The sequence below is a fragment of the Bombus impatiens genome, unplaced genomic scaffold, assembly GCF_000188095.3.
Source record: "Bombus impatiens unplaced genomic scaffold, BIMP_2.2 scf_0645, whole genome shotgun sequence".
NCBI classification, from domain to species: Eukaryota; Metazoa; Arthropoda; class Insecta; order Hymenoptera; family Apidae; genus Bombus; species Bombus impatiens.
Window position 1 is genome coordinate 460,790 of NT_177064.1, and position 27,806 is coordinate 488,595.

General features: G+C 40.2%; 1 protein-coding gene across 3 annotated transcripts; it reads right to left on the bottom strand.

The window, feature by feature from the left end:
- Positions 1-1,975: 1,975 nt before the first annotated feature.
- On the bottom strand, positions 1,976-27,750 carry LOC100745910 (dystroglycan). 3 transcript variants are annotated; one of them, XM_012389418.3, is made up of 15 exons: positions 27,645-27,750; positions 22,819-23,174; positions 16,484-16,693; positions 14,253-14,381; positions 10,729-10,854; positions 10,141-10,524; positions 9,961-10,059; positions 9,005-9,445; positions 7,905-8,428; positions 7,592-7,787; positions 7,372-7,533; positions 7,059-7,295; positions 6,797-6,986; positions 6,044-6,724; positions 1,976-5,958 (listed from the first exon to the last, which is right to left on the bottom strand). In XM_012389418.3, the coding sequence occupies exons 2-15, from the start codon at positions 23,122-23,124 to the stop codon at positions 5,735-5,737; spliced, it is 3,909 nt and encodes a 1,302-aa protein (XP_012244841.1). In that variant the 5' UTR covers positions 23,125-23,174; positions 27,645-27,750; the 3' UTR covers positions 1,976-5,734. The 3 variants fall into 3 exon arrangements, with proteins under 3 accessions (XP_012244841.1, XP_024225608.1, XP_024225609.1); XM_024369840.2 differs by lacking the exon at positions 27,645-27,750 and adding an exon at positions 23,408-23,428; XM_024369841.2 differs by lacking the exon at positions 9,005-9,445 and having other exon boundaries at positions 27,645-27,746.
- Positions 27,751-27,806: the final 56 nt, after the last annotated feature.

Here is a 27,806-nt window from a genome sequence, read left to right on the forward strand (position 1 = left end):
AAATAATTTATGTTAATCGTGATCAACGTCGATTTGACTCGATCCCTCGGAAGTATCGTTGCAGGTATTACTTAATCATCGGCTCGTGCAAAGGCATCGAGCAGACGCGTTAAAAATGCTAATCGGTAGTCGCCATCTGCAACGCCGCTTCTTTTATTTTCATAATATATTTGGTGTTATTTCTGTTAGTGAACGTTTACTATTATCGGATGTTAAAATTGTTTCAAGAATAAAGTAATAATTGAGTAATTTATTTATAGAGTTTGGAAACACGGTAGATGGATCGTTGAAGCAACTCGACGAATTCGACGAAGAATTTCAAATGGCCGTTCGAATAATATTCGAATCCGTAGAATTTCGATCGATTGCTATGCTATCAGACTTAGCTTAATAACTTCGATACTTACGTAATCGCCGAACCTTATCAGTAATTGCTAGAATTTTCAACCAAAACGCATTATGGTAATTATTATCTGAATCATTGCGTGTCAAAATTTCTCTTTATCTTCCCTCGCTCTTATCTATGTTACATCGCGAAGTACAGCGTTTCTCAATTAACGAAACAGCAACGAACAATGTCCTAAATACTAAAAATATTACTTAATGTAACGTGTTGCGTCAGATGATTCACTTTTTACTACCATTATCTCATATTATTAGAAATTCCCAAATAATATCAGTTCTGTATTTTACTTGTGCAATGTTTTTAATCGAATCAATGCAACAAAATTTCAGCGATTCCCTCTTCCATTGCACAATTCTACGATGACGTAAAGATGACGTACTTTTCGTTATTTTTTCGATGAATCGTCCGTTCAAGTCTACGATTATTGATATGATAACGATATATCTTCATGAATGTATAGAAGGTAGAGACAATGTTTGACCATGAGAAGGTAACAAGACATCCGTCATCATCGTGGCGACTTAAATTGCTAAAAAAAAATTTATACGGGCGTGCTGCCAATGTCAAAAGCGAGGTCGGCAGTCGATACGCCGTGCCGTAGCAGCTCTTTGTCAGCTTCGATCTAATTAATCCTCGTTAAGTCATCGTCAATTGTTTACGTAAATGAAGTATTCAACTGGCAGACGCAAACTTTTGCTCACGAATCGCACGCGTGTGTACCTTGTTTCAGCTGCGATTATTGCACATGCACGTTACGATCGTACAAAGGTATTAACACCTGTCTGCTTTATTGTCATTTGTTTGTAAGTATAATTTAGCCGAAGACAGACGTAACGCGATGCACGAGAATCGAAGTGAAAAGAACAGGTGACACGTAGGTGAAATCGAGGACGGTCTCACGAAAAGTTTCGTCTATGAGAACACGCGAATACACTTTGTTTTACGTTCAATACGAAATTAAAAAATATTTGCGCGCGTAAGTTAAATGAAATGCAAACAGAAACGCACGATGAACGAGCTAAAAGAATAATAAAATAGGAAGTCAGCAGGAGTTGAGGATAGAGTGGCGTGCAATGTTTCTGGCCAGACAAATTTCTCACTTTGTATTTCAAAACGGATATGCAGACTGCGCACTTTTGTGCAACTTCACCTTTCCGCGTACATAATTAAGGAAATGAAACCTAAATAGGGACTCGCGTCACTGAAGCCGCAACAAAAAGTTGCATAGTTAGAGTTCTTTAAAATATCGTTTTTAGAATATGAAGCGAACGATCTACCTGGCTGGAAATTTTTGCACATCATTGGAGGTCCTTGAATTGATTCGAATATGAAAGGGAAACACAGTCACAGTCTAAATAAATGGAGGATAAATAGATCGAGATAAATAGCGAAGAAATCGACAAAGGTTAAAATAGGAAATGACAGCGTGATTTACTTTCCGGAAGTGGAAGTTCAAGGCAGAGCGACTTACCTTGCTGCTGGCAAGGTTTACCCACTCCATTACGATATCTTTAATAATCTATTTGATTTCTCTAATGTACACGTAACAGGAACGAACGAGAAGCCTGGTATCCTAAAATGGCTTTATTAACTCTTAACTTTACACGTGTTTAATATGCAGTACTTGTCAGAGATATCTGTATACGCGTGTATCTGTGTGTCTGTGTCTGTATTATTCCACGCTTCTTTCATTAGTCGTCGACCACACCACCCGATAGGATGATCGTTAACGAGATACGATGCCTTCTCGATCGTGCAGATCGAAGGAAGGACGATATTTCATTACCTGGCCCGATTCCTTCCATCCGGGGTTCCGTCGAGGCGCCATAGCGGACAAAAATAATTTGCGAATTCCCAGTCGACGTGTATTACTTTTATGTATATATCATTATGTGTACAAGACATTCCTTATACGCGACGTGATAATCGTTTCTCCTCCTTCGTCTCTCCCCTCGAAGCGGAACTTTTTCGGTGGTCCGCGTCCTTCTGGACTCCACCGATTTCTACGATTTTTCCTTCGTATTTCTTCCCTAATTCTTTCGTCGTTTCATTCTTGTTTCCCTAGCTTTTCTTCTCTTCTATACAAAATACTTTCGAACCGCACACACACACACACACTCTCTCTCTCTCTCTCTCTCTTCCTCTCTTCGTTTCGCAGGCCAAAAAAAAAGAAAGTAAGCTCCGTCCAAAAGCTTGTTCTTAAACACGACGATCGGCTGTATGTTCGCCAATTCCGACCTCTTCTTTACAATTTTTCCACTTCTGACACCGTATCTTATAAATATCGTACACGTTTATTATACATAATCGTCGTTTCCGTCACAATAACACAATTGCAGCGCATGAGAGTTACGCGTATAGCGATGATATGATTAGAAGCATGATATGAGTTCTGCTCTTGTCTATCGCAGGTCACAGACCGGAGATTCGAAAGTAGTCTTTGAGTAGCGTGTACACATACTGCGATCGGCCACGCACGATCGATATGGCCCCATCCACGATCCGAGCTTCTTTTATTCTTATTATATATATATTTTTTTCCTCTCGTAAAAAAAGCTTTCTGTGTCTCTTTTCTTCTTTTTTTTATTTTTTTTTTTTTTTTTGTTTAAGGTAGCTCGAGCGTGGACGCGACGAGACGATTCGTGACGCATCAATTTCCTTGAACAGCGGATACGCTAAAACGTGATACAAAAATAGAAAATACTCCCGAGGTTTTCTAATTCGTGCGATTATCGCGACGAATCGTACATGTTGTTCGTTTCATTGGAACGCAATCGTTTTGCACTGTGGAATAGAATGATCTGCCTGATTTTTTATTCTGCGATAAACAAGGCGCGGTGAAGAAGGATTGAAAAGAGATAGTCGCGTGTTAATATACTTAAATCTTCTACATTATAAAGACGTGAATTAATATATATTATATCGTAATTTAGCTTGCATACCAAACATCCGTTTTTTTTTTTTTATCATTCTACATACACAAATATCATCATTATCATCATCATCATTATTATCATCATCATCATTCACACTAAGTTTTAATAGGAGTGACCCCAAATTTGTAGATTCGTCAACTACCTGTTCCTGTTGCGAAGAAGTGGATGAACAGAGCCTTCAAATTCGAGGTACGCGAAAGATATCGCTTTTCTTTTTACTTTTGTTTTGTTATTTCTCTTCCTGTTTCCTCCTTCCCTTGTCCTTCGTTCTTTTCTTTCGAATTTCTCGCATTATTTCCTTCCTCTTTGAAAAAATATCAGGAAACTATCGAGGTATTGAAGAAACGGCAGCGCGTACATACCCGTATCCCAAAAAAATTGTGGTTCATTCTCGTTCCTTTTTCCTTTTATTTATTCGTTCACGAAAATCAGTCGAAAATTTGTTTGCAACAGAGCAGCTGGTTAGATTGTAGAAAATCATTCATATAAAAAACGTGTGCGCGCCCTGTTCATAGGGTGTACGGGTGTTTACGCACGTTTGTATATGTTAAAAAGTAGGTCTTATTACTTTATTCTCCTCCGTGTCCTTTTGTTCCTTCTTATTTTTAATTCCATTTTTTCTTCTCTGCTTTAAGTAGTTAGTACTTCTTTTTGGCTTGGTAACTATGTAAATTCTAAATTAAATTAAGCCATCGACGGGTTTAGAATCGTTAAAACTAGAGCTTCCTTTTTTCTTCAAACGATAAAAAAAAAAAAAAAAAATAGAAACAAAAGACCTTAGATAATAGTCACAGAGCTGTTAAAAAAAAGGGCGAATTCCTTGTCTGATTGTGCGTGAAACGAATGGGAAGCTTCCACCTGTACAGTGTAAAGAAAAAAAAGAAATAAAGAAATAAAAAGTGCAAGACAATGTAAACCCTAGACAGTAGGTCTTGGCAGTGTTCTTCGAACGACATCAATCTAACAATAAGTAATGCAGCAGACTGTCTATCGAACGACAAATAGGTAATATACATAGTTTTTATATATATATATATATATATTTATATATATTATCATTAGTTTTTTTTTCTTTTATTCTGCGTGGCCTACAGCGCCAATGGAAGCATTTTGCTGTCACTCTGCAATGGCATATCGCGCAAACAGATACACACGGTTAAGTTATGTTCCATTTTTTTTTTCTTTAAAAAAATCCTCACTTCTCACTAAGTTAATCGTTTAAGTCTGGCATAACCGATCGTCGGATGGGTCAGTTCAATAAAATCGCAGAATATACAAAATCTTCTTCGTTCCTGTTTCGATATTCCTTCCTCTTGCAAAAACTTATGGACAGTATAAAAAAAGAGGCTTGAATAACTGGCGATAAAACTGTCTCGTCCGACGAAGAATTATCATGTATCTCTTTTTTCTCATCTGGCAGCGTTACGCGTTGTAGGTACGTTGTAAGATTCGTTAAGTCGATAGTCTTTGATACTTGGAGACCGTTTGCTTCTTTTTTTTTCATTTTTTAACAGTAAATTGCGTTAAGTCGTAGAACCATTTATAGTAAGTGTTTTCTTCGTTCACAGCAGGATACCCTTATTGCTTAAAAAATGGCACTGATATTACTGAAATATTTAACGAGTATCGTTGCTGCATATACAAACACCGACTCTCTTTGCTACCCCATATTATCGAGTAAAATACATCTCGCCCTAAACGACTGGCTGGTTCTACAAGATTCGTAAACCTAAAACCTAAAATATCCGCTTACCCGGTCGGAGTAGTAGAATCATTCTCCCTCTTTCTTTCTCTCTTTCTACAGTTGAATTCGTTACGAAAGGCAACGCGTGATTTGTAATCCCATACACTCCCTAGAAAAATGTATCCCGTGAAATTACAAGACGATCGATGACAAAAAGTGCATCTGTTTTGTTAAAAAATGAAAGTAAAAAGAGGAGAAGAAAAAGGAAAGAAACTCGAGGACGACTTTCCCATCCCTCGTTCCCTCGTCTTTCTCTTCCCTTAAATACGTTATATACCGCGGATAAATAGCGACGAATGAGTATACATGTACATAGATAATATTACAAAGTAAGTAAAAGTGGGCGTGACTTTTGGCGTGAGTTCTCCTGAACAGATCTTTCGTCTTCTCTCGTTTCGTGATACCGATATACATATACATATATATATTGTTCGAATGCCGGGACGAACGAAAGCTTTGTGTTTTCCTTTTTTTTTCTTTTTTCGTTTTTTACTTAAGATTGCTGTATATGTTCAGATTACCGCAGTTGTCCATTTTACCGGCAAGCTGAGGTTTCTTCTGATAGTTGGTTTGGTTTTGCGCGTGTATTGGGGAGTCTCCGAGCATCGCTAACATATATTTGCGCGTGGGCGAGTGAACCGTATTTTGTTAGGGTGGCACGTAGGGGGGTGGTTTCCTGTACGTCGGGGTGGGTTTAGGACGATTCTGACGATTGGTATCGCGGTTCGTTGCGAATGGTGGAGGTGGTTGGTACGGTTCCTCGGAATTCTCCTTCGGCAACATCGGCACGTCCGCGCCATCTTCAGCCTTTTGATATTCAGGAGGTGGTAGTGGTGGTTTTTCTTCCTTCAGAATGACGGGAGACTTGTTACCTGCAATAAACGATAAAAATATATAGCTTAGTTAACGCAAGAATAGTGGAAAATCTAGGTATTTAAATAAATGAAAAATTTATACCTGGATCTGGCTTTTCATCCAACTCGTCCTGGAAAATGACGGGTATACCCTTGCTACGGAAACTCTGTCTCTCGTCGTCCTGTTCGCTGACGCTCATCTTGCCACTACGCCTTCGTCTGTACAACACGCAGGCAATGATACCGGCTAGGATGAGCATTATAGCGATTATTATAGCCGGCAGGACGAACGTGATGAGATAATCATCGTGGAATGCCCCGACTGAGGTGGAATCGTCCACTGGTGGAACGTGACTGTCAGGCGAATGAACGTCTGTTAATTCGCCAAGGCAGATGCCCATGGGGACCACAGTGATTTGTTTCACAGGGAATTTCGGGCCCATAACGTCCAGAACCTCGTCCGTGACAGATCGACGATCATTGTCACTCTTTACGAGTACCGAACGCAATCTACTGACTTCTTCGTGGGCACAATACGAGGTAGGCAAGGTTCTGTTGTGCCACGTGATTACCGTGCTACCATTCGATATACTATGTAAAGAGATCGCATTAGTATCTTTATCTTGATACAGATCACGGAGCTTTTCGATGAAATTACGCTTTTGAAGGGCAGAGTGTGCAAACGATTTGTACGGGATGTCCAGGGTCATGGAGAACTCCACCGTATGGTGCATGAAGGGTGCAGAATGTACAACAACCACTAGGCCGTCGGTGGCGCTTGCGCCTACAAGGAATTGACGAAAGTTTTATAAAAATATCCAATGTCTAAATCGTGGAAGTGGTAAATTTTGCTTACCTTCTTTGTCAGTAACTACCAATTGATATTCCTTTCGTCCAACGTCACTACGCATTGGGACTCCGTAAAATTCTTGATTCTTGCTGTCAAATTGCAGCCATTCCTGTGGGGGAATAGGCTTGCGTTCGATGGTCAGTAGAGACATTTGCATATTTCTTGCGGAACCATCTTCTGCATCGTAGAAGGTATCCTAGAATAATAATTTGTATTAGATTTATATTTAAATGAGACAGTGCGTTTCTTCTGTTATGACATAACATACCTCTGGTACTTTAAATACAAGCAACTGGCCAACAGTGGCATTAACAAGGTCCACCTGGTTCCTAGGTACCGGTGGGAAGTTTGATTTAGGCTCTTGCGTAGACACTTTTGGTACTTCTGGACGGGATATGTCCTCACACTGTCCAATACCCTGGTAGACCACTCGTTTGACTCTAATTTCAGGGAGGAGAACATCCCTCAATGAAGGACTGGGCTCGCCGTTTTTATCAATCAGGACCTAAATCACAGATATTTAATAACAGTCTTTTTAATACGCATCTGAAAAAATAACGAGACATTAAAACCATAATTACATGCATAAGATCGTCGATATATTCTTTAGGGCACTCGCTGCTTCTAGGTAAACTATCATTGGTCCAAGTGAAAATTGCTTGGTCGCGATCGATATCAACAGCTCTAACGGTGATATGCCTGGTATCGCTATCTCCATACAATTCGGCTATTCCTCGAATTACCTATAAACCGACAACAATTGAACGCACTAGTATAGGCTCTATTATAACAGATGAATACCTTTAGCTCCCAGTCAACGTCTGTAGGAAACTCAGTGCGCTTATCGATCCTTAAATAAATACTGAATTCATGGTTCACACTGCGACTGAGCTTGTGCTGCTGCACGTGAATGTCGAGTCGATCTGTCACATTTAATCCCTCGCTATCGCCAGCTACCAATTCGTAGGTCCAAGTAGAAATATCGTTCTCCAGTGGCCTGCGCAATAATGATTAATTAAAAAGTAAATTCTTTATATACAGGATATTTCACTGTTGAACATAGTTCACATATAATAAACCACTTTGTAATCGTTTCTTGACAACTAATGCTTACAATCCATAAACCTCCTGTGTCCTTTGATTGAATTGTAGCCAGTGGCTGGGTTTCAACGGTGCACCCTGCAGATACAAACTCAGCTTCAGGTTTCTGGTATCTCCGTCCTCCAGATCGCTGAACGTATTAGCAGGTATAACATAGCTCAATGGTTTTCCAGCCGTAACCGGTATCTTCTTCAGTCTCCTATCTTGTTTGGGCGGGAAGTTGCGAACTCCGTACACTATGGTTTCCGTGGTAACCCTAGGTGGTTCCGTGGCAGCGCTGGTCGGTGCTGGAGTGGTAGTGATCGTGGTAGTGGTTGTACTAGCAGTGGTTGGAGCCATGGTAGTAGTAGTGGTGGTATTGGTGGTGGTTGTAGTTGTAGTGATCGGTGTGGTTCTCATCTGTGTCGTTGTTGTTGTGGGTGTTGTAGTGATATTTGTGACCAGTGCGGTGGTTGTGGTTGTGGTGGTGGTGTTTGCAGGTATTGGTAACAGAGTAATGGGCTGTTTCGTCGAAGACATTGACGATTGTTCCGTCGGCTAAAGGCAGAAAAAGGATGCTTTAATATTGGGGAACAAGTGGTCAAATCGTCGAATCTCGATGTATGAAGACATCGTGAATAATAAAAAAAAAGGGACAAATTAATTATGGTAATTAATGAATGCTGCGAGAAGATCGTGCGAATTATCTTTTCGACCACAATTTCGAGATGCAAATGCAAACAAGAAACCTTGGTTTTGGCCAGTTTCTCATGGACAATGCTCCCTTCCCGTGGAGTTAGCACGCTTGCTTTACTCGTATGAATTATTACTCGGCGCAGCTTACTCTAAAGTGACACGCCTGTGCACGACGCTGTATTAAATTACACTTCTAAGCTGCGCTTAACTTTCCCGCCAGCATCTATGCAGCTTTGTGACAAACGACAATGAGCGAAGGATATCCACGCTACGATCCTCGTCGCGCATCGTTTATAAGGCAGAAGATGGCTTTAGGTGGGCTATGTGATACACAACGACCTATCGTTTGGCATATTAAAGCGACAGACTAACGTGAACGGACTCTACGCGTAGCATGAACTATCGTACAAACGAAAGCTTGAAGCATTGAAGCATTACCTCTTCCGTGGTAACATTAACGGTACCATTGGTGACGTCCGGTTCCGTCCTTTCGACAACAACGGTGGTAGGTGTGGTTCCCATTGTTGTGGTACTAGAATGAGGAACGATTACCGAAGGAGGGATGGTGGTGAGTTCTGGTATAGTGACAGATGACACGTTTAGAGATTCGGTCTCCGTGTATCTGGTGTTCTTCGTTGTCTCTTCGGTGCTCTCCGATTTCTCCGGTGTCTCGGTCGATGGGACAATGATGGTCGGCATGATGCTTGCTGTTGTTGTATCTGCTATTGTTGTACTCGTTGTTGTGCTAGTTGTTGTATTGGCCGTTGACGAGGGTGGTTGTTGGGTGGTTGTTGTTGTTGTCGAAGTAGTTGAAGTGGTCGTCGTGGTGATGGTTATTGGAGTTGTTGATGGTGGTGATGTAAGTTCAGTGGTTGTTGTCTGCGAAATCGTTAGTAGATGCGATGTACGGCACGAAAAACTTGGTTAGTTACATTACGAAGGGAGCGAAGAAGATGTATACAAAGAAAAAGGACTATAAAGAAAGAAAAAATAATATATATATATGTGCTCTTCTCTCTCTCTCTCTCTCTCTCACATACACACACACACACACACATTCAGGCTTTCGTATCCATTTCAACAGAGTTACTTCGCATTACAGCGCTTCCTATACATCGATCGATACCGCCTAAACGGCATAGAAAATGGCATAAGTCGGCATTGAACACGCAGTACCCACAGCTAGACTAAAATATTTTAAGCGCAACGATTCCCTTAAGCGATTGGCGTGGCGAATGAAGGACAGAGACATAAGAATTTTATAACGAAAGCCAGTTATATAGCGATGTTCTTTTGCTATTTTCTTTTTTAACGTTTCTTCTAATTTAAGAGAAGAATCGGTGAGAAATTTCAAATTTATCACACGATTCGATTGGCTTCAATTCGATACTTACGGTCGACGTGGTGTCCGTAGTGGTTCTATTCAATGCACTCTCCACTACATTTGGTTGATTCACGACTGGAATCTCCTCCTCATCGATATTCTCTTCGGTCTAAGACACGCATAAGTTCCGTTAATTTTCCATAAAACTAAAATATCTCTAATTATCCTCCGTCGTATGAATACAACTTACATTCCAATCGATAGGTTCTTCTCCATGGTGATGCCTGTGTGGATGTTCGGGCAGATTCGCTTTAAGTGAATTCGTGTCCGGCATGAAAGTTGGCGATACTTGCGAGTCATCGCCATCCTCACCGTCCTCGCCATCCTCACCGTCTTCGTCATCCTCGCTATCGTATTCGATGTCATAATCATCGTAACTTTCGTAGTCCGCGTTACCGTAATGCCCAGAACCGCTTTCCCTTCTGCTTCTCAACAACAAGCTCGACTCCGTCTTCACGCGCCATAGCAGCACCGGAAGTTGCATCACTTCCGCCAGGGTACCATCCTTCGCTTGTTCCCGCAGATGTTTCACCAAATCTGTCTGGTGCCTCCATAAATGACCGTCGCAACCGACCTTTTAATAAAATTCGAACGTGAAATGTTAGCTTTGATCGTTGTCAATATCCTTTGATATTCTTTCTTTAAAGAACTGTGAAGTGGTACAGCACAGAAAAAAAGAAATAATAGTCTTTGAATAAGATTCGAACGCGGACCGTTGCAAACTGACGAAAGTAAGAAGACTACGAGGGAAGTAAAAATTTCAATCAAAAGGTCTCACCTGCCACTGGACCGCCGTGAGGTGTTTCTCTTTCCGGTGTTTCACGTTTCCTGATCCGCTGAGGATCACGGTAGAATCATCGTTGAAACTTTCCTTGGCGTTTTGCGGATGCATCGAAAACGCGCTCTGAAATTCGAATCGAGGATGAACGAAACGTCACAAATGAATAAAAGAGGCGAATTTTTTTGCCGATAGTAGACAGCGCAAATAACGAGGGAGATGTCGGCGCATCCCGATTTCGATTACGTCGAGCACTCTAATCGCACGGAAAATAGATTTTTGTTCGTCGCGATCCGGCTAGGGCAAAAATTCCACGGGATGCAATTAAATCATCCTCAATGGCCGAAGATTGAATTCACGTAATCGATTTGATTATTCCGATGAAATGAATTTCTCCGACGATGCAATTTCCCGTGATTTAAGCGGCGCGACTCGTTTCGAGATCTCTTGCGACGTTTCCGAAATATTTCCACTTCGATATGCAGAAAGCTATGATTCTATAAATATAGTTAATCGCGATTATTCGATTTCTTCGATTGGTAGGGTTAAACGACGAAAGTGTACACAGTCGAGTGGATCGTATTATGTACAGAGAAAAATACAGTGGAAAAATACAGTATACAATTTTATACATGGTGGTTGGTAACTGGTGGTACAAGCGGAAAGGGGGTGATTCTAAGCGAAAAAAGAAGTCGAAAATATAGAATAAAAATTTTTCGCTTGAGGCTTTGTTTTCGAGAAAATCGACTTTGAATTTTCGCTCGGTACGCGTTTTAACGGATTTCACTGTAGATCGTTGTCTCGATGGAAAAATAAAAAAAAATTTTTATTCTATATTTTCGACTTCTTTTTTCGCTTAGAATCACCCCCTTTCCGCTTGTACCACCAGTTACCAACCACCATGTATAAAATTGTATACTGTATTTTTCCACTGTATTTTTCTCTGTACATAATACGATCCACTCGACTGTGTACACTTTCGTCGTTTAACCCTACCAATCGAAGAAATCGAATAATCGCGATTAACTATATTTATAGAATCATAGCTTTCTGCATATCGAAGTGGAAATATTTCGGAAACGTCGCAAGAGATCTCGAAACGAGTCGCGCCGCTTAAATCACGGGAAATTGCATCGTCGGAGAAATTCATTTCATCGGAATAATCAAATCGATTACGTGAATTCAATCTTCGGCCATTGAGGATGATTTAATTGCATCCCGTGGAATTTTTGCCCTAGCCGGATCGCGACGAACAAAAATCTATTTTCCGTGCGATTAGAGTGCTCGACGTAATCGAAATCGGGATGCGCCGACATCTCCCTCGTTATTTGCGCTGTCTACTATCGGCAAAAAAATTCGCCTCTTTTATTCATTTGTGACGTTTCGTTCATCCTCGATTCGAATTTCAGAGCGCGTTTTCGATGCATCCGCAAAACGCCAAGGAAAGTTTCAACGATGATTCTACCGTGATCCTCAGCGGATCAGGAAACGTGAAACACCGGAAAGAGAAACACCTCACGGCGGTCCAGTGGCAGGTGAGACCTTTTGATTGAAATTTTTACTTCCCTCGTAGTCTTCTTACTTTCGTCAGTTTGCAACGGTCCGCGTTCGAATCTTATTCAAAGACTATTATTTCTTTTTTTCTGTGCTGTACCACTTCACAGTTCTTTAAAGAAAGAATATCAAAGGATATTGACAACGATCAAAGCTAACATTTCACGTTCGAATTTTATTAAAAGGTCGGTTGCGACGGTCATTTATGGAGGCACCAGACAGATTTGGTGAAACATCTGCGGGAACAAGCGAAGGATGGTACCCTGGCGGAAGTGATGCAACTTCCGGTGCTGCTATGGCGCGTGAAGACGGAGTCGAGCTTGTTGTTGAGAAGCAGAAGGGAAAGCGGTTCTGGGCATTACGGTAACGCGGACTACGAAAGTTACGATGATTATGACATCGAATACGATAGCGAGGATGACGAAGACGGTGAGGATGGCGAGGACGGTGAGGATGGCGATGACTCGCAAGTATCGCCAACTTTCATGCCGGACACGAATTCACTTAAAGCGAATCTGCCCGAACATCCACACAGGCATCACCATGGAGAAGAACCTATCGATTGGAATGTGTGTATACACAAAAGTCGGCACGAACTTATGGGATGATCTAATATTATGATACTTGTTACGATAACAAGATTCATCCACAAAATGGGAACAACGGCGGAGATTGTAACGGAGATTGTACGAAAAAACTAAATACGATCTAATCTCTAGCGCGTGGACTATCGCACACTCTGCCGCTCTACCTGTTTTTGCCTCGTGGAAAATGCTATCTGCGTTCTTCATATTGCACCTAACTGCAGTTTCTCAGCGCGCAGTCATAAAAGCTGCAAATCTCATTCGTTCGAGCGATACCAGGCAATGTAAAATAGCGGAGAGAAAAATTGGACGTTGTTGTCTCCAACAGCAGTAAAAATATATTGTAGAGATAATAGCAGGACGGAAACGAGGAGGGAACAGTCTGACCCGCGTAGAAACATGCGCAACGAGCGCAGGTCTACGTATATAAAGAGTAATGTGTTTCTTTGTTTTTCGCGGTGATTAAATTAATTAAGAATTCCCGAGACGCGCGGTGAGAAAAAAATGGCGGCCTGCTCAAAGGCGTCCAATTTATGCTCGACGGAACCTCTTCGCCGAGGATGCTTTAAAACTTGAATATTTTCTGTATTATGTCGAGCTCGCGATGCATCTTCTATTTCACAACGTTGCACTGGCCGGTGTAACGTCATAAAGTTTCCCTTCTCATAAAGAAGCTTCTCCTGGCAAACTTTATCAAATATTCTTCGCCACGAGCGTTGCTTCGCGCATTAGGATAGCTCCGCGATTTCTCGTATTTGCTCGATTAAAACTTCTGCCTAATTCCGGTTTCTTAATGAATTAGAAAGATCTATATGTCGGAGATGGAAGAACAGCGGATGTTGGAAAAAACCCCAATACCCTAGTCCAGACTCGCACTATAGCCGCCCTTAAGCAATAAAAATAAGAAATAGTCTTAATGTTCCGATCTGACTTTATGACGATGGGTTTGTTTGGGCTCGAAGTGACATAGCGGGTCACTAGACGTAGCCACGGTCACGGGAGGGACATGTACCTGACCGAGGTATGAAATGATTATATGGCTCTCCTTAAAAACAAAGAAGTGGGGACAGGAGTATATAAGGGCAGCTTCTTTTGGATTAAGGGAGTTAGTTTGTTAGTTAAGTTAGTTTTCCCTGTCGGTTCGCTCGAATTACTGAAAAGTGGTGCTCTTCGGCCTTTTTATCTCAACTTGTCTCGATCTTTGTAATCGTTCGAAACGTCAGCAGAGACGCACGCTCGACGAAACGCGTTGGAATTTCTAGAAATCTGGTCAGAAATTTTGGTTCGTCGGTCGCGTGGAAATCGAGTTTCAATCTTTCCTCGACCTTCTTCTTCTTCTCGACTAAAGCTACGAGGATTGTGCATATACGCGTAACGCTATCGTACCACGTGCAGTCCCAGAAATCCTGCGAGGTTCTCGATGGTGTTGACTCGTGTAACCGGCGAGAGGTTGTCGAACCTGGCATCCAGCAGTATCGTCAGCAGCGTCTGTTCCTCCCCTTCGTTGCAGTGTGTCTAAAATCAGAGAGACGTCCCATTTCAGTTGGCTGACTGGAGGCAGAAGCGAACGGTGTCAGTGTGCGAAATGCGAGGAATTAAGGCCGGCCATCCAAACGATACTCAGCCGCGATGACGCACAATACGCAGGACTATCAATTGGCATCAATCAACAACGTCTACCAGACTAATTTCTCGGCGAGATTTAAACGTGGCGTACCGATGCAATCGCACGACGTGCGGCGATCTTTTGCTCCACCACTGAGCGCGAGTAGAACGAATTCCACCCTTCTATCCCGGGTTCTCTCGATTCAGAAAATTTGTCTAGAAGATCGGTTGGATTTTTCTTACCGTCTTGTAGGAGTTTTATTAGATTTCACTATCTTCTTCATGGGACGCGTTATATGGTAAAACGAAATAAAATGGTCAAGGGTGAGGTATAATTGATAAGGGTTGATAATTCTTATCAGGTAGCAGAGAATTAATTTAGAGCAGAATGGATTGTGTTTGTGCGAGATAATGTAACGAATGGACTGCGGATTTTCACGCAAATTCGCGTTTTTACGAACACGATAAAAAGAGAGAGAGAGAGAGAGAGAGAGAGAGAGAGAATAGAAGCCAAGGTAGAGATTTGCGTGTTTCAACCGCTTAGTGTTATAAATAAAATATACAATATAATTTGCCGAGCACGTCGCACAAGGTTGCTGTTTCTCTGGTAAAAATCGAATAATTGGAAACGGCAGGCAAATGGTAGCAAATGGAATTTCCCGTTTGCAAGCGGCCAGGGTCGAGAGATCGCGCACGTACGCGTGCGTCGAGGGGTGAAATCCAGTTTACCCGATTAATTAATCGACGCTAAACGGTTCAAAAATGGCGATGTTTCCGTGGACGTGAGTGATCCAGGTAAGCGGCCACAGTCTCGTAGCGAAGGATAAACGTGATAATTTCGTCGAACGATTTAACGAGCACGGCATTGCGACCAATTAATTATCTAGATACCGAAAATCGGCTGGATCCGATTAAAACGATCGACGCGTCGCGCAAAAGTCAAACCCCGATATGCTTGTTGCTCGATCGGCCGACGAAACCGATTAACGCGCTAATTGATTTACCGCTTCATTAACAGCTTCGGCTGGACGCGCCGAGTTTAGCAACAAACGAGCGTGCTCTGACCAACCTGAATGATCTGCTCGTTCGCTCAAATGGATAATAGGTTTAAAGAAACGTGAGTTTTTTAACACTGGAAATATCAGAGTTTCTTTTCCTTCGTCGTTCTTACAGACACATTTTTCTTCTACTCGACTAAACTTAAGAACGATTTGTTATTATTTTAGACAAGACATTGGACAATGATGTTTAGAAAATAGGAATTTTGACGGATTCAAGCGAAGATGACCTGATTGATCGTTCTAAGGTGAAACGATCAAGCACCGAAGATTTTTACAAAATTATAGTTCTATACAATGAGATTTGAAGATATTAGCTTGTCCGAAAAGTGTCTTTCTTTTGCAAATATGTCTTTTACAACAGTGCAGCTTCATACAAATGTGAAACCAAGTCTGCGAAATGTCGCGGTGTTTGTCTCAACAGAACAAAATGCATCGTGCGTAATTCGACAAAATAATATAAAACAAAAAAACCTTGTGCGTCTATTATTTGCTCATAAAACGAAAGAAACTTTTCGAACAAGCTAATACAAATGTTCCGAAGCAGCAAATTTACCTGTTAGCATAAATTCCAATTATAGTTTGATATACTGTTCGATCGATATCGTTGGATCCTAAAAGTTTCGTTTGTTTCCACGATTTTTATTCCTTCGCTGACGCGACTACGACTCACGCGTAATTCTGTTCGATCGATTTTCAACGAGATCTTCCGTATTTGAAAAAAGAATAACAGTTACTGTTCAAAACGAAACGATTCACACGGTTAGCGGAAAAAGTTAGCAAGTTGGCCAACAGGTTGCGAGATCCTACGATTAATTCTGATAGTGGCAGGCTAGTAGTACCTGTTGTTCGGCCAGGAGCTAGTTGAATCGTTGCCAATAGAACGCTTTCATCGTTAACGATAGGGCCTGGCAACGGTGCTCGAGAACTTTTGCTCAAATATAAGGAACTCACCTTTCCGTCTCTGTGCTTCAATTCCTCGTGTTTCTCCGGTACCACTTGCACGACGAACAGGTCCTTCGTTTCACTTACATCGTGCTTTGGCATCACTTTTACGCTTAAAACGCGCCTGCCCACGTCCTTCTTGGTCGGGACGCCCATCAGAGTCGACGCCGCGTCGTCCCAATACAACCATCGTAGCAGTTTTCCGTTAGGGTCGAACAACTGTTTTTACAACATATAAAAATTGCTTAATGTATCTGTTTCTTTCTCAATCGTTTGATATTAACATATTGTTGATCGGGCATTAGTTAATTCGTGTTTTTGTAGCCAAACGTTGCCGACTGGCCACGAGTCGCTTCTAAGTTGCGTCCTTTGTTGTAAATAAAATTTCAACGATGACGGAACGTACCCATGAAGAATCTTTCAATGAATTATAAGCTGTTTTATCTGATATTTTATCTGATAGTCTCAGTGAAATATTAAAAGTTGACTAATCAAAAAATTTAAGTTGAGAATTGTGCATCTTAATCGTGGACATAAAAGTAAACGAACAGTTAAATTATACTTAAAAATTATATCAAAATAGTTTCAGATTTATTTAACGCTTTGACTGCCACGTTGGGTCATATATGACCCGCCACGGTTTCTCCTGTGACGTCACACGATGGTCATTGGTGACCGGAGCGCTTGAACTACTTACAATTGTAAAAATTAAATGGAAATTGACAGTCAGGGCATTTTGAATATAACCGATAAATAGAAGATACTTTGAAACAAAAAGTGCCCCATTGAACGATTAAACATTTTTATTAGAACATCAATAAAAAAAAAAATGAGAACAAATCTTGCATCTAACGGTGCACTGTGTTTGCATCCACATCTTCAAGGGCTGATTTACGAATATTATTATAAACACACCTTAGAAAATAATCGTAAATGCTGCTTTATAATCGTATAATCGAAGTTAGAAGTGTGCACATACCTTACTATTATACAGGGTGTTTGATGACTGGTGGTACAAGCGGAAAGGGGGCGATTCTACGCGAAAAAAGAAGTCGAAAAGATAGAATAAAAATTTTTCGTTTGAGGCTTCGTTTTCGAGAAAATCGACTTTGAATCTTCGCTCGGTACGCGTGCAATACGTTTTAACGGATCTCACTGTAGATCGTTGTCTCGATGGAAAAATTAAAAAAAATTTTTATTCTATATTTTCGACTTCTCTTTTCGCGTAGAATCACCCCCTTTCCGCTTGTACCACCAGTTACCAACCACCCTGTACATTTGCACGCGTCTCAGCACTCTTTGTCTCACCATCTTCTATACCACACTACGAACGTACCAATTGCATTCATCTGTTTTTCGAGACGCTGTGCACACGCAAACTTCCACACACTCATACTCACATACGTGTGTCACTACGTGTGTGTGTAGCACACAAAATTACACATCTCAATAATTTATTAAAGTTTATTTACATCGTTTTACTTCCACATCCAATTACGAAATAATAGCCGGTGACAAGAGATAAATTCTCAGTAAAATTGCCGGTCGACGATGTGTTAAATAAAACGAATTATTTAATACCAAAACTACCAGAGTAATCGAAATGATCAAGGCGTGGTTTTTAATAGAAATTTTATGGAATTCGCAGAGGTGCATTTTTTGCTTATTCTAAGTTTGCTGCTCAATCGATGACCTTTCATGGCCTGGCGTCAATTCCACTGTCAGGTACGGATAATTATCATAGTAGCGAACGCGCGAATAGAATTGTGTAAGTTGATAGTTGGTAATGTGTGTCTTTCTAGCAAAAGGAAATTGGATGGGTTTAGTTGAGTTTGGTTTCAGGTCAGTCACTCCATCGTTCGTATCCGAATGTCCAATTTCACTTACGCGCTTCACAGGCATTTAACGTCTCGTCAGATTTTTGCTTGCGTGATAATTATAGTAAACGTCGATTAACAGACTCGAGAACAGAGTAAACGATTCTATCTTTCTACCTCTCGCGCTAAAAGCAACTGGCATATTGCTTTCGTAACTGTGTGTCAAGCAAGCGAAAGAAATATAATTGCGTAACGTATGCAAATTCCATGGGTCGGCGAGTGAAAATCGCTGGCGAAAGAACCAGTCAGAAGAGAAAATCCGGAGGACGAAAATCCGTACGACGAAAAATACGTATTTAGATTTCCCAATCAAATGAAATAAATCGCACGAAGATAGGAAACGTTTTCATAAGAAATTGGCGAATTTATATGGATTGTGACTGTAGTGTCGCGAAATTTCATCGTCGTCGCCGCAAATAACGTGCGAACAAAAACAAAAGGGCGTCGCAGATGTGGTTTTTATTTTCGTCCATGCCATTGGGTATTCTTTCTTCGAAACGCGTGGGTATGTTCATCGGTCGAGGGTCGTTGCTCGTTCGATTTTATCGCACGAATAAAATGCCTATCGACGGTCTACTAAACGAAAGAGAAGATATGGCTGACGTGCGGTGCTGGCGATTACATTTGGATTATCGAATTTTCATTTCACTATCGTCGCTATCGTTTCGAAACACGAATAGTTCGTGCGAACGTTCGTGCAGCAAAACCACACATCGATTGCTGCTTAATAAATTTGTTCTGGGTTATTTCAAGTTCTTTTTAAAAACAAAAAATGCCAAGAAATCCTTCTGACCGATTCGATAGGCAATAAATCTGTAAGCATTCGGTCGAATAAATTTGTCGCAAGTCCAAAACGCTTCAAAAATTCAGTTAGAATTGCGTAGAATGTACTCGAGTGTCGGTTCGACCCTCGTTCAAGAACATAAAATGCTAATGTAGGATCTGGTTTCCTGGCGATGAATGCCGTACCTTGCGAATTTCTAACCGTGTTATCGGCAAATTGAATCAGGGATATAGATACCTAGGGGCGTTAGCATGGCCGACAAAAGGAAGTGAAGGAAAGACACGGGAAGCTACGTACGGTAGGATGACGGTATGAAATTTGGCGACAATCCAGAATTTGCCCGAAACGGAACTCTGGAATTCCTGGCTCCTTTCCGTTTGACAAATTAAGACGCGTTCGACTATTTGTTGCACCAACGTTGTGGGTCAAGCTGAAGTTACATTAACGTGCCGAGATCGCTATGATTCCATAGAATCGAAGAGTTGCGAAAAATTCGGTTAAAATTCCACTGTCTCAGGAAACGTAGCCGGGAAAAATTCCTCCAGGCGAAAGAAATTACCATCGATATCCACGTAATATCCTGAATTCGAGTTTACGATCCGAGAATATTGAAAGGACGACATTATTATTTCATTAGTTTGAAAAACAATTTTGTAAAAAAAATGTCCAAAATAAAGTTAAAAGAAATAAAATAAAGTTAAATAAAGTAATCGCAAGTGTCTTGTCGATAACCGTTTCCCTTTCATCGTTGTTATCCTTCGTTGAATAATTTCTTTTACCATTTCCTTTTTTTTTCTTTTTTACCTACTTATTACGTAGATGTTTATCTACAAGAAGGTAAGAGAAAATTTTCCTGGATCTGCATCAAAAATTCTCGTAAATCATGCTCGTGACAGAGGCTTATTACTTGAACCTGCGTTTCGTAGAATATAGTTTGCTGCCCACGTGTGCTTCTGATTTGCGAAAACAACACTGTCCGCTACCAACTGAAGTAACACAAGCATTACGCGCCACCCACATCTGTTGCAGCATCAGCGGGGATGATGTCACTGTTTGATATCCTCGTTTAATAGTGCACTTCGCTTGAAATGGGTCACGATAAATTAAACCACGATACCAACCACAATAAACCGAAGATAGTGCGCAAACTTTTTAAACGTGGCTTCTAAGTGAAACAACAAACAATATGCTTTCAACTTTTCGACAGACAAATCCGGACGAATTTATGCTACCAGGAAAATCAACGTGACCTACTCCAAGACAAAACTCCTCTCTGGTGGCCGAAGTCACGTACGAGAAAAGTATTTTAAATACGAGTAAAGAGATTGGAAAAAGAAAGATTCAGTTTACGATCGTTGGCAAACAGCCAGAATTAACGCACTTTGTCGGCGGGGTACGTTTCGCTAAACGCAAAATGACTCGTAAATAACAAAGATTAAATACGCCACTGTGTAATCCCTACGGTTACAGTGCATTAGATTTATGTGTCTATTGGTAAAGGTCAGAGTATTTTTAACGTTTGTAAATATAACGTTGGCGGAGGAAAACAAGTTTGAAAGGTATCATTTTTATTGCATTTCGTGGAAATTATATGACAAAAGTGTCACAAATCTCGAGGTAAATGAACATTATCGACGTGGTGGAAAGTATTTTTCATCGCGTACGATTTAATCGCGTATCGCAAAAATGAAGGAATTGGTCGTCGGTAAAGAAACAAAGGCAAACCTCAGCACAAATCACGCGATTATCGCGCAAGCAAAATAAGTAAAATACTGACGACATCAATGGTAAAAGGTATACAAACAAAGGTATAGCAAAAAGACAAACGTACTGGCTAACTAGTCGCAGATTTAAACTCAACTTTTGGGAAATGAACTGAAACGATTGTAAAACCAATATGAGGAATATCGGTTGCAATGAATCGCATTAAGAAGCTGAAGTCACTTTAATCGCTTTAGTCACAAGTACTGAGAACAGTCGTTCTGTCTCGTGTTATCTGAGAAACTCGCACTGACGCAAATATCTAAAAATTTCGACGGGCCAAGAGGAAACAAGTAGATATGGAAAGAAAGCACGATGAAAAGCTCCTAACACAATTTCTAACCAGTTAGCGGCGGAATCGTACACACTCTCCCACTGCAAGAAAGCTGAGAAAGGAACGTCCTACCGATTTGTCAGCCTAAAAAGAAAAAAGCAAGATCCATTTTAAGGGGGTGTCCTGAATTAGAATGTTCTAAAACAGCGTCGTCTCGTGATTGCTTTTTAGAAGGGAAAGAAAGAAATGAAGTTATTGAATTTTGAGGTATGGTTTTATATATATTTAACGAATACAAAAAGATTTTTTTTAAAGCAAGAACGAAATTATAACAGATTTTGAAGCCTATTTCGTGGGCTGCAGTTTTCAATCGGCGGGAGGGATCCACCTCGTAATTCTTGAGGACGAGAAACCAAAAAAAGGATTAAATTATTATATATTTTTCTTCTCGATGAACTAAAAAAAGGGCAGAAAATAGTGTGAAATTAAAAATTTTGGCGGGTTTAAAGAAACAATGTGTTTTATAAAAAGAAAAAATAAACTTTAAGGTGCTACAACAATTATTTAAATAAACTTTTTGACGAACTTTTTTAGTTCATCGAGAAGAAAAATATATAATAATTTAATCCTTTTTTTGGTTTCTCGTCCTCAAGAATTACGAGGTGGATCCCTCCCGCCGATTGAAAACTGCAGCCCACGAAATAGGCTTCAAAATCTGTTATAATTTCGTTCTTGCTTTAAAAAAAATCTTTTTGTATTCGTTAAATATATATAAAACCATACCTCAAAATTCAATAACTTCATTTCTTTCTTTCCCTTCTAAAAAGCAATCACGAGACGACGCTGTTTTAGAACATTCTAATTCAGGACACCCCCTTAAAATGGATCTTGCTTTTTTCTTTTTAGGCTGACAAATCGGTAGGACGTTCCTTTCTCAGCTTTCTTGCAGTGGGAGAGTGTGTACGATTCCGCCGCTAACTGGTTAGAAATTGTGTTAGGAGCTTTTCATCGTGCTTTCTTTCCATATCTACTTGTTTCCTCTTGGCCCGTCGAAATTTTTAGATATTTGCGTCAGTGCGAGTTTCTCAGATAACACGAGACAGAACGACTGTAAATTAGAAATCTGTTATAATTTTTTTTTACTTCAAAAAAAATTTTTTTGTATTCGTTAAATATATATAAAACCATACCTCAAAATTCAATAACTTCATTTCTTTCTTTCCCTTCTAAAAAGCAATCACGAGACGACGCTGTTTTAGAACATTCTAATTCAGGACACCCCCTTAAAATGGATCTAGGACACCCCTTTAAGACTCTTAAAGACGGTATCCCGCTGGGTTACGTAAATCAACCTGGCGCATAAGAATTTCCCTAATCTCGATTGGACAAATTGTAAAGTTATAATAAATAAACGAGTAAATAAAAATAGAACTCGAGGGTACAAAAGTTACTAACACGCGTATGCGTACGAAATTATCAATATTAAACTCTACCTCTGTCGAATATTGCAACGTGATTATTTCGCATCTGGTGTACCCCATAGATAACAACGATTACAATTACCAACGTAATTAATAAGGACAGCAGCTGGTATCCCCAACTATCGAAATATTGAAATTTAAAGCAAATATAAATCGAGATTTCTCACCTCGTAGTAGTCTTCAGGGCCGCTGAAAGCTTCCTTGTGGACTTTAAGCTTGAGCACATGTCCAACTGGTACGACGACGTGAGGAACGTTGTGCACCTTGTCGAATTGATGCCTTTTTGCGTCATGGAAGTACTTCGGCTCGTACCAGCTGGTCCTGTGCTCGTCTAATCGACGACTGATAACCGCGGCTGCGGTGCTGGTCGTCTCTTCGCCGACGTCGTCGAACACCAGGTCGTCCTCCTGCAGGGTGAGGCCCAGCACCGCGGGCAGCAGAAGGAAACACGCGAGGACGTAAGGATTCTTCATCTTGCGGGACAGATCTCCTCGATCGTTGCTATCATATCATGCTGAAGTACCTGCAATCAGATAGAAGAGCATTGTTATTATAAATTGGAGTTTTTACAGCGAATCTTACGGCATAAAATAGCGTTCAAGTGTCCAACATGACAAGATAAAGAGAGGAGTGTGCGATGAAAAACAACTATGATTTAAAATGACTAATATTATCTAATAAACTTGGATAATCTTTCAGCAACTTTTATATATATATAGAAGATATTGAATTGTTTTTCGATAATCGAGCGTTTACACTATTGCATAATCACTGTTGACATTTTGCTTTTTATCTGACTGATTCGCGTAGACTAGCGAGTACACAGAAAGCTAACTGGAAACTGATAAAAAGGCGAAACCAACGGGAATAGCTGAGCTCGTTCAATGAACACCCCCACTATAATGAAATAAAAATAGTTATGATAACAGCGGCTTCATATGATGTATAGAATCACGTACGAACGATGTGACGGCACGTTCCACGTTCGATTGCTCATTAAATACTGTCACGCGTTGTTAGATCATAGAGAAACAGATTCGTGTTCATCACGCAACGTGCCTTATCGGAAACAATCAGTCATATATTCAGAAACAATCGGTCGTATATTCATCTAGCAAAAATTTATACCACCATACTACTAGAATTATTCATCTATTTATCTAGTTTATTATACAGGCGAACTGGTTTTGGTAAAGGCCAGGCATTGAAAGGAGGTCAGAAATCATAAAGAGGAAATATTGTATAAAAATAAGAAGACGCTATAAATCGAAGCGCGATCGAATGTAACAAAATTGATATAAAATCTGGCATAAGAAATATTTTCGCGGCTCTAATATTAACTTTTGTTGTACCTTCGTCGACATCTTGGAGAATGGAGATTCGGGCCAGTTTTGTGATATTTCCGCTAAAAAGTATTTTTAAAACATACAAACCGCCCACATTTACTCCGTTAGAACTGTTAACCATCTAATTCAGACAGTCGAAAAATCCACAAAATCTATAAGTGATACATAAATATCGCTAAGATTCAGGTTTGAAATTAAAGGAATCTGATGTTTCGATGTTGCGAAAGATTTGAAATTAATTCAGCTAAGGAAATTTCCAACGCCGATAAGAAGCACGAAACAATACACGTTCGATCGATCGCCATTTCACGCGCTAATCGTCTCCGGATCGATGAAAATTAACGGTGAACGATCGAACGATTCGCAGCCTGTATTTCTCAGCTCGTAAGTCGCTAGCTTCTCTCTTTTTCATTGGTCCAGTTTCGTCGCTCGTTCCATGGGTATTTAGCGAAAGGAACAATGGAACGTTTTCGTGAACGAGACCGAATGCATTCAGTAGCCGACCAATGATAGTCAATAAAGGCTTTCATTGCATTTTTATTTCCTCTTATTGCTCGGTCTGTCGAGGACCGTGCCATTAATTGGCCGAGCCGGACAATGAGGACCTCACAGTTAAGTCGACGCTGCTCCATGTTTTCAGCGGTAAATACACGCCGTCCGCCATCGCCGTGATCCTTTTTATTCCAACAAATTCTCAACAATTTCTACAACGTAGAAAATTTCTCACGAACGCTGCGTTGCGAACGATTGATCGGTCTGTTAACTCGATGGATGCAAACGAGGTATATTGGATTCCTTGATAAAGCGTCACTGGCTCTAACATAAATTGCAAATTAGATTGAACGAACCTTTACACGGTAGTTTTATTAATTCACACTAATGTTTTCTAAATTTTTAATATTATTTATATATCCGTTGGCAGACTTTCGCCAATGAAATCACATTGTGTAACATTTTTCCTGATACCGCAAGTTTTTCGCAACCATAAACTACGATGCAACTGACGCTAGCACAGGATACTATTAAAATTTAATTCTTCCGCTGCATTCTCCGGAATTGAAGATTTCATGCAACTGGAAAAATCTTACGTTCACAGTAATGCTCTTAGCGAATGATTACTTGATGTTTTAGAGTCTATACGTACATCCTTTCTAACAACGAGATTAATAGTTTTAATAATTCGCCATCGATATATAGTCTGTCATGATATGAACGCGAAATGGAATTGAACAGTATCTCGATACATTTCGCGGTCAAATGTGATCCTCCTGATACCAAAGACACGTAGAACTGTGAAACACGTTGCACTTTTCCGCAACCGATGCCCTGACCCGTTTGCGATGCACTTCTGACCCTCGTTACTTTATTATAGTAAAGGCGATAGCGCGATTCATGCCGGTTTCCAACAATGAAGCATTGTGAAACAGCCATGACCCGCCCGCCTTCCGGATAAGCCGTATCATTGTCATTCAACGACTTAAAAAATAAATCATACGACATCGATAACCCACATCCCATTTAACGAGCGCATAAATCAAGTACCCTTAATTGCTAATCGTTATCGAACCAATTAGCTTCGACAAATTAGGTTCAAACGTTTACTCCATCGTTATATTCGCATTTGAAGATCCGTTTTATTTTTGTGAATATAATAAAAAGAGAAATAAACAGGGCTTCAGCGAAGATTTGCTCGTACGTTAAATATTCCAAAAGATAATTGATATTTCTGCATCTTATGTGCATTGTATGCAATTTTTCCACTTTCTAAATAAATTATAAATCTTCTTGTCGTGTCTCATCACTTTGCTAGATGGCAACTAAGTGATTGCGGATTTTGTCAATACCATCTAATGACAAATCACTTAGTTGCCAACCCAATGGACCCTGACAGAATGATAATATCGATATTTAAAACTGATCAGAAAACGCGACCAGAATCGATAGACCACCGATTTACCGACTTCGCGTGATAAATAAAACATGGCACACCTGTGGCGAGCGTCTATGGGGAAACGGCGAGATTAATCGGGTACAAATCGTCCATTTCGTTTTCCAAATTCGGAAACAGCGTTCATTCGTATCAGCAGGTCGGAAACGCGCTAACGATCCATCGAAACAGACAGAAACGGTTGTATCGACTGGCATAAATTACGCGTCTTTACCGGCGCGCGCTCGAATCCCGAATAGGGTTTCGCTTTTAAACGATCGTATAAATCGAGTTCGTCGCGTTAATCGAAAGGAGGGCGACGCGTTTTACTGGCTGCTTCCAGGAAACATCGAAGACGGCCAACAGTACCAGAAGACTGTGTCGTAGGTGGAGACAATCGAGTTTGCGTCCGGATTTACATACGTCGCCAGGAACTTTTGTAACGCTGTGGCCGTAGTGTCTGCGACAACAGTGCAGTCTATAAGCGACCAACGCGTATGGAGAGTAGCTACAGTGTCAGCCTTTGGAGGAATCTGAAAGAAACGACGTCTTGGAAAACGTTTGTCTTTCACCTTGATATCGTTTCGAGAAACTTTGACAAGCTTTTATTTATTTATTTATCGTATTTATTGTCAATGTTCGAGTTCGATGGCTGAAGTGGTCGAGTATTTGAAATTACATAATAGTTCAAGTATGATCGCGCCAGGTATCAAGTTGTCGGAAAAGTGTCTTTCTTTTACAGACACTTCTCTTACAACAACGCTTCTTTACACAAACATGAAACCTAATCTGTCGAACGTTGTGATCTTTATTTTGATAGAACAAAATGGACCATACGTAATTCGATGAAATAATATAAAATGGAAAATGTTGTGCATTCATTTCCTTATAAAACGAAAGAAGCTTTTCGGAGGATCTAATACTTCGATCTTGGAGGAAGAAAATTTACATAGAGAAGAGCGCGTGTGCAAACTGGTTGGACGATGGCTGTGAAGCTAGTTACTGAGTAGTTTTTACCTACGTCGAGCTACGAACGACAGTTTGAAACACTCGAAGAACGCGAGAAGTTTCATATTGAGCTGACTTGTTCTACTGAAGCTTAGATTTATGAATCAGGATACACATTGTATAAGAACTTTTAAATACACGACACTGAGGTCACGAACATTCCAAAATCCTGCGAAGAGTGGATGTATTGAAAAAAACGGTCCAGTTATGTTTCACTAATTAGTATCGTTCGAATAATTAAACAACCGCTGTAAATAAAATAAACTGAACGAAAAAGAATCCTTATACATTACAATATATATATATTAGGTCGTCCAAAAAGTTTCTTTCGTTTCATGAAGAAATAATGGACGCACTACATTTTCCATTTTATATTATTTTATCAAATTACATTTTGTTCTATCAAAATAAAGATCACAATGTTCGACAGATTAGGTTTCATGTTTGTAAAAAGATGCATCGTTGCAAAGACGAATCAGTAAAAGAAAGACACTTCTCGGACAACCTAATATATATACATATAGGATTATTTATTCATAAATATTAGAAATTAGAATTTCCAATGATTTCTATCCTATGTGACAAATTGATTGATAGACGGATCTATTTACGGTGGATCAAACAGGAAACGATGGTTATTTAACGTGAACTAAATACAGTAATGTACTATAACTAAGACAATTAAATGGATAATTCACAACTCACAACTCACAACTAATAGTTTACAACTCGTAACAACTCAGCAACTCTCTCTCCATTCAACTCTCGACTTCTCGCAACTCGACTCTCAACTAACAACTCCTCGCAACTCGACTCTTAGTTAACGACTGCCGATTAATTCGTCTTTGTCCCTTAAGCATCTCTTTGTCTTTTC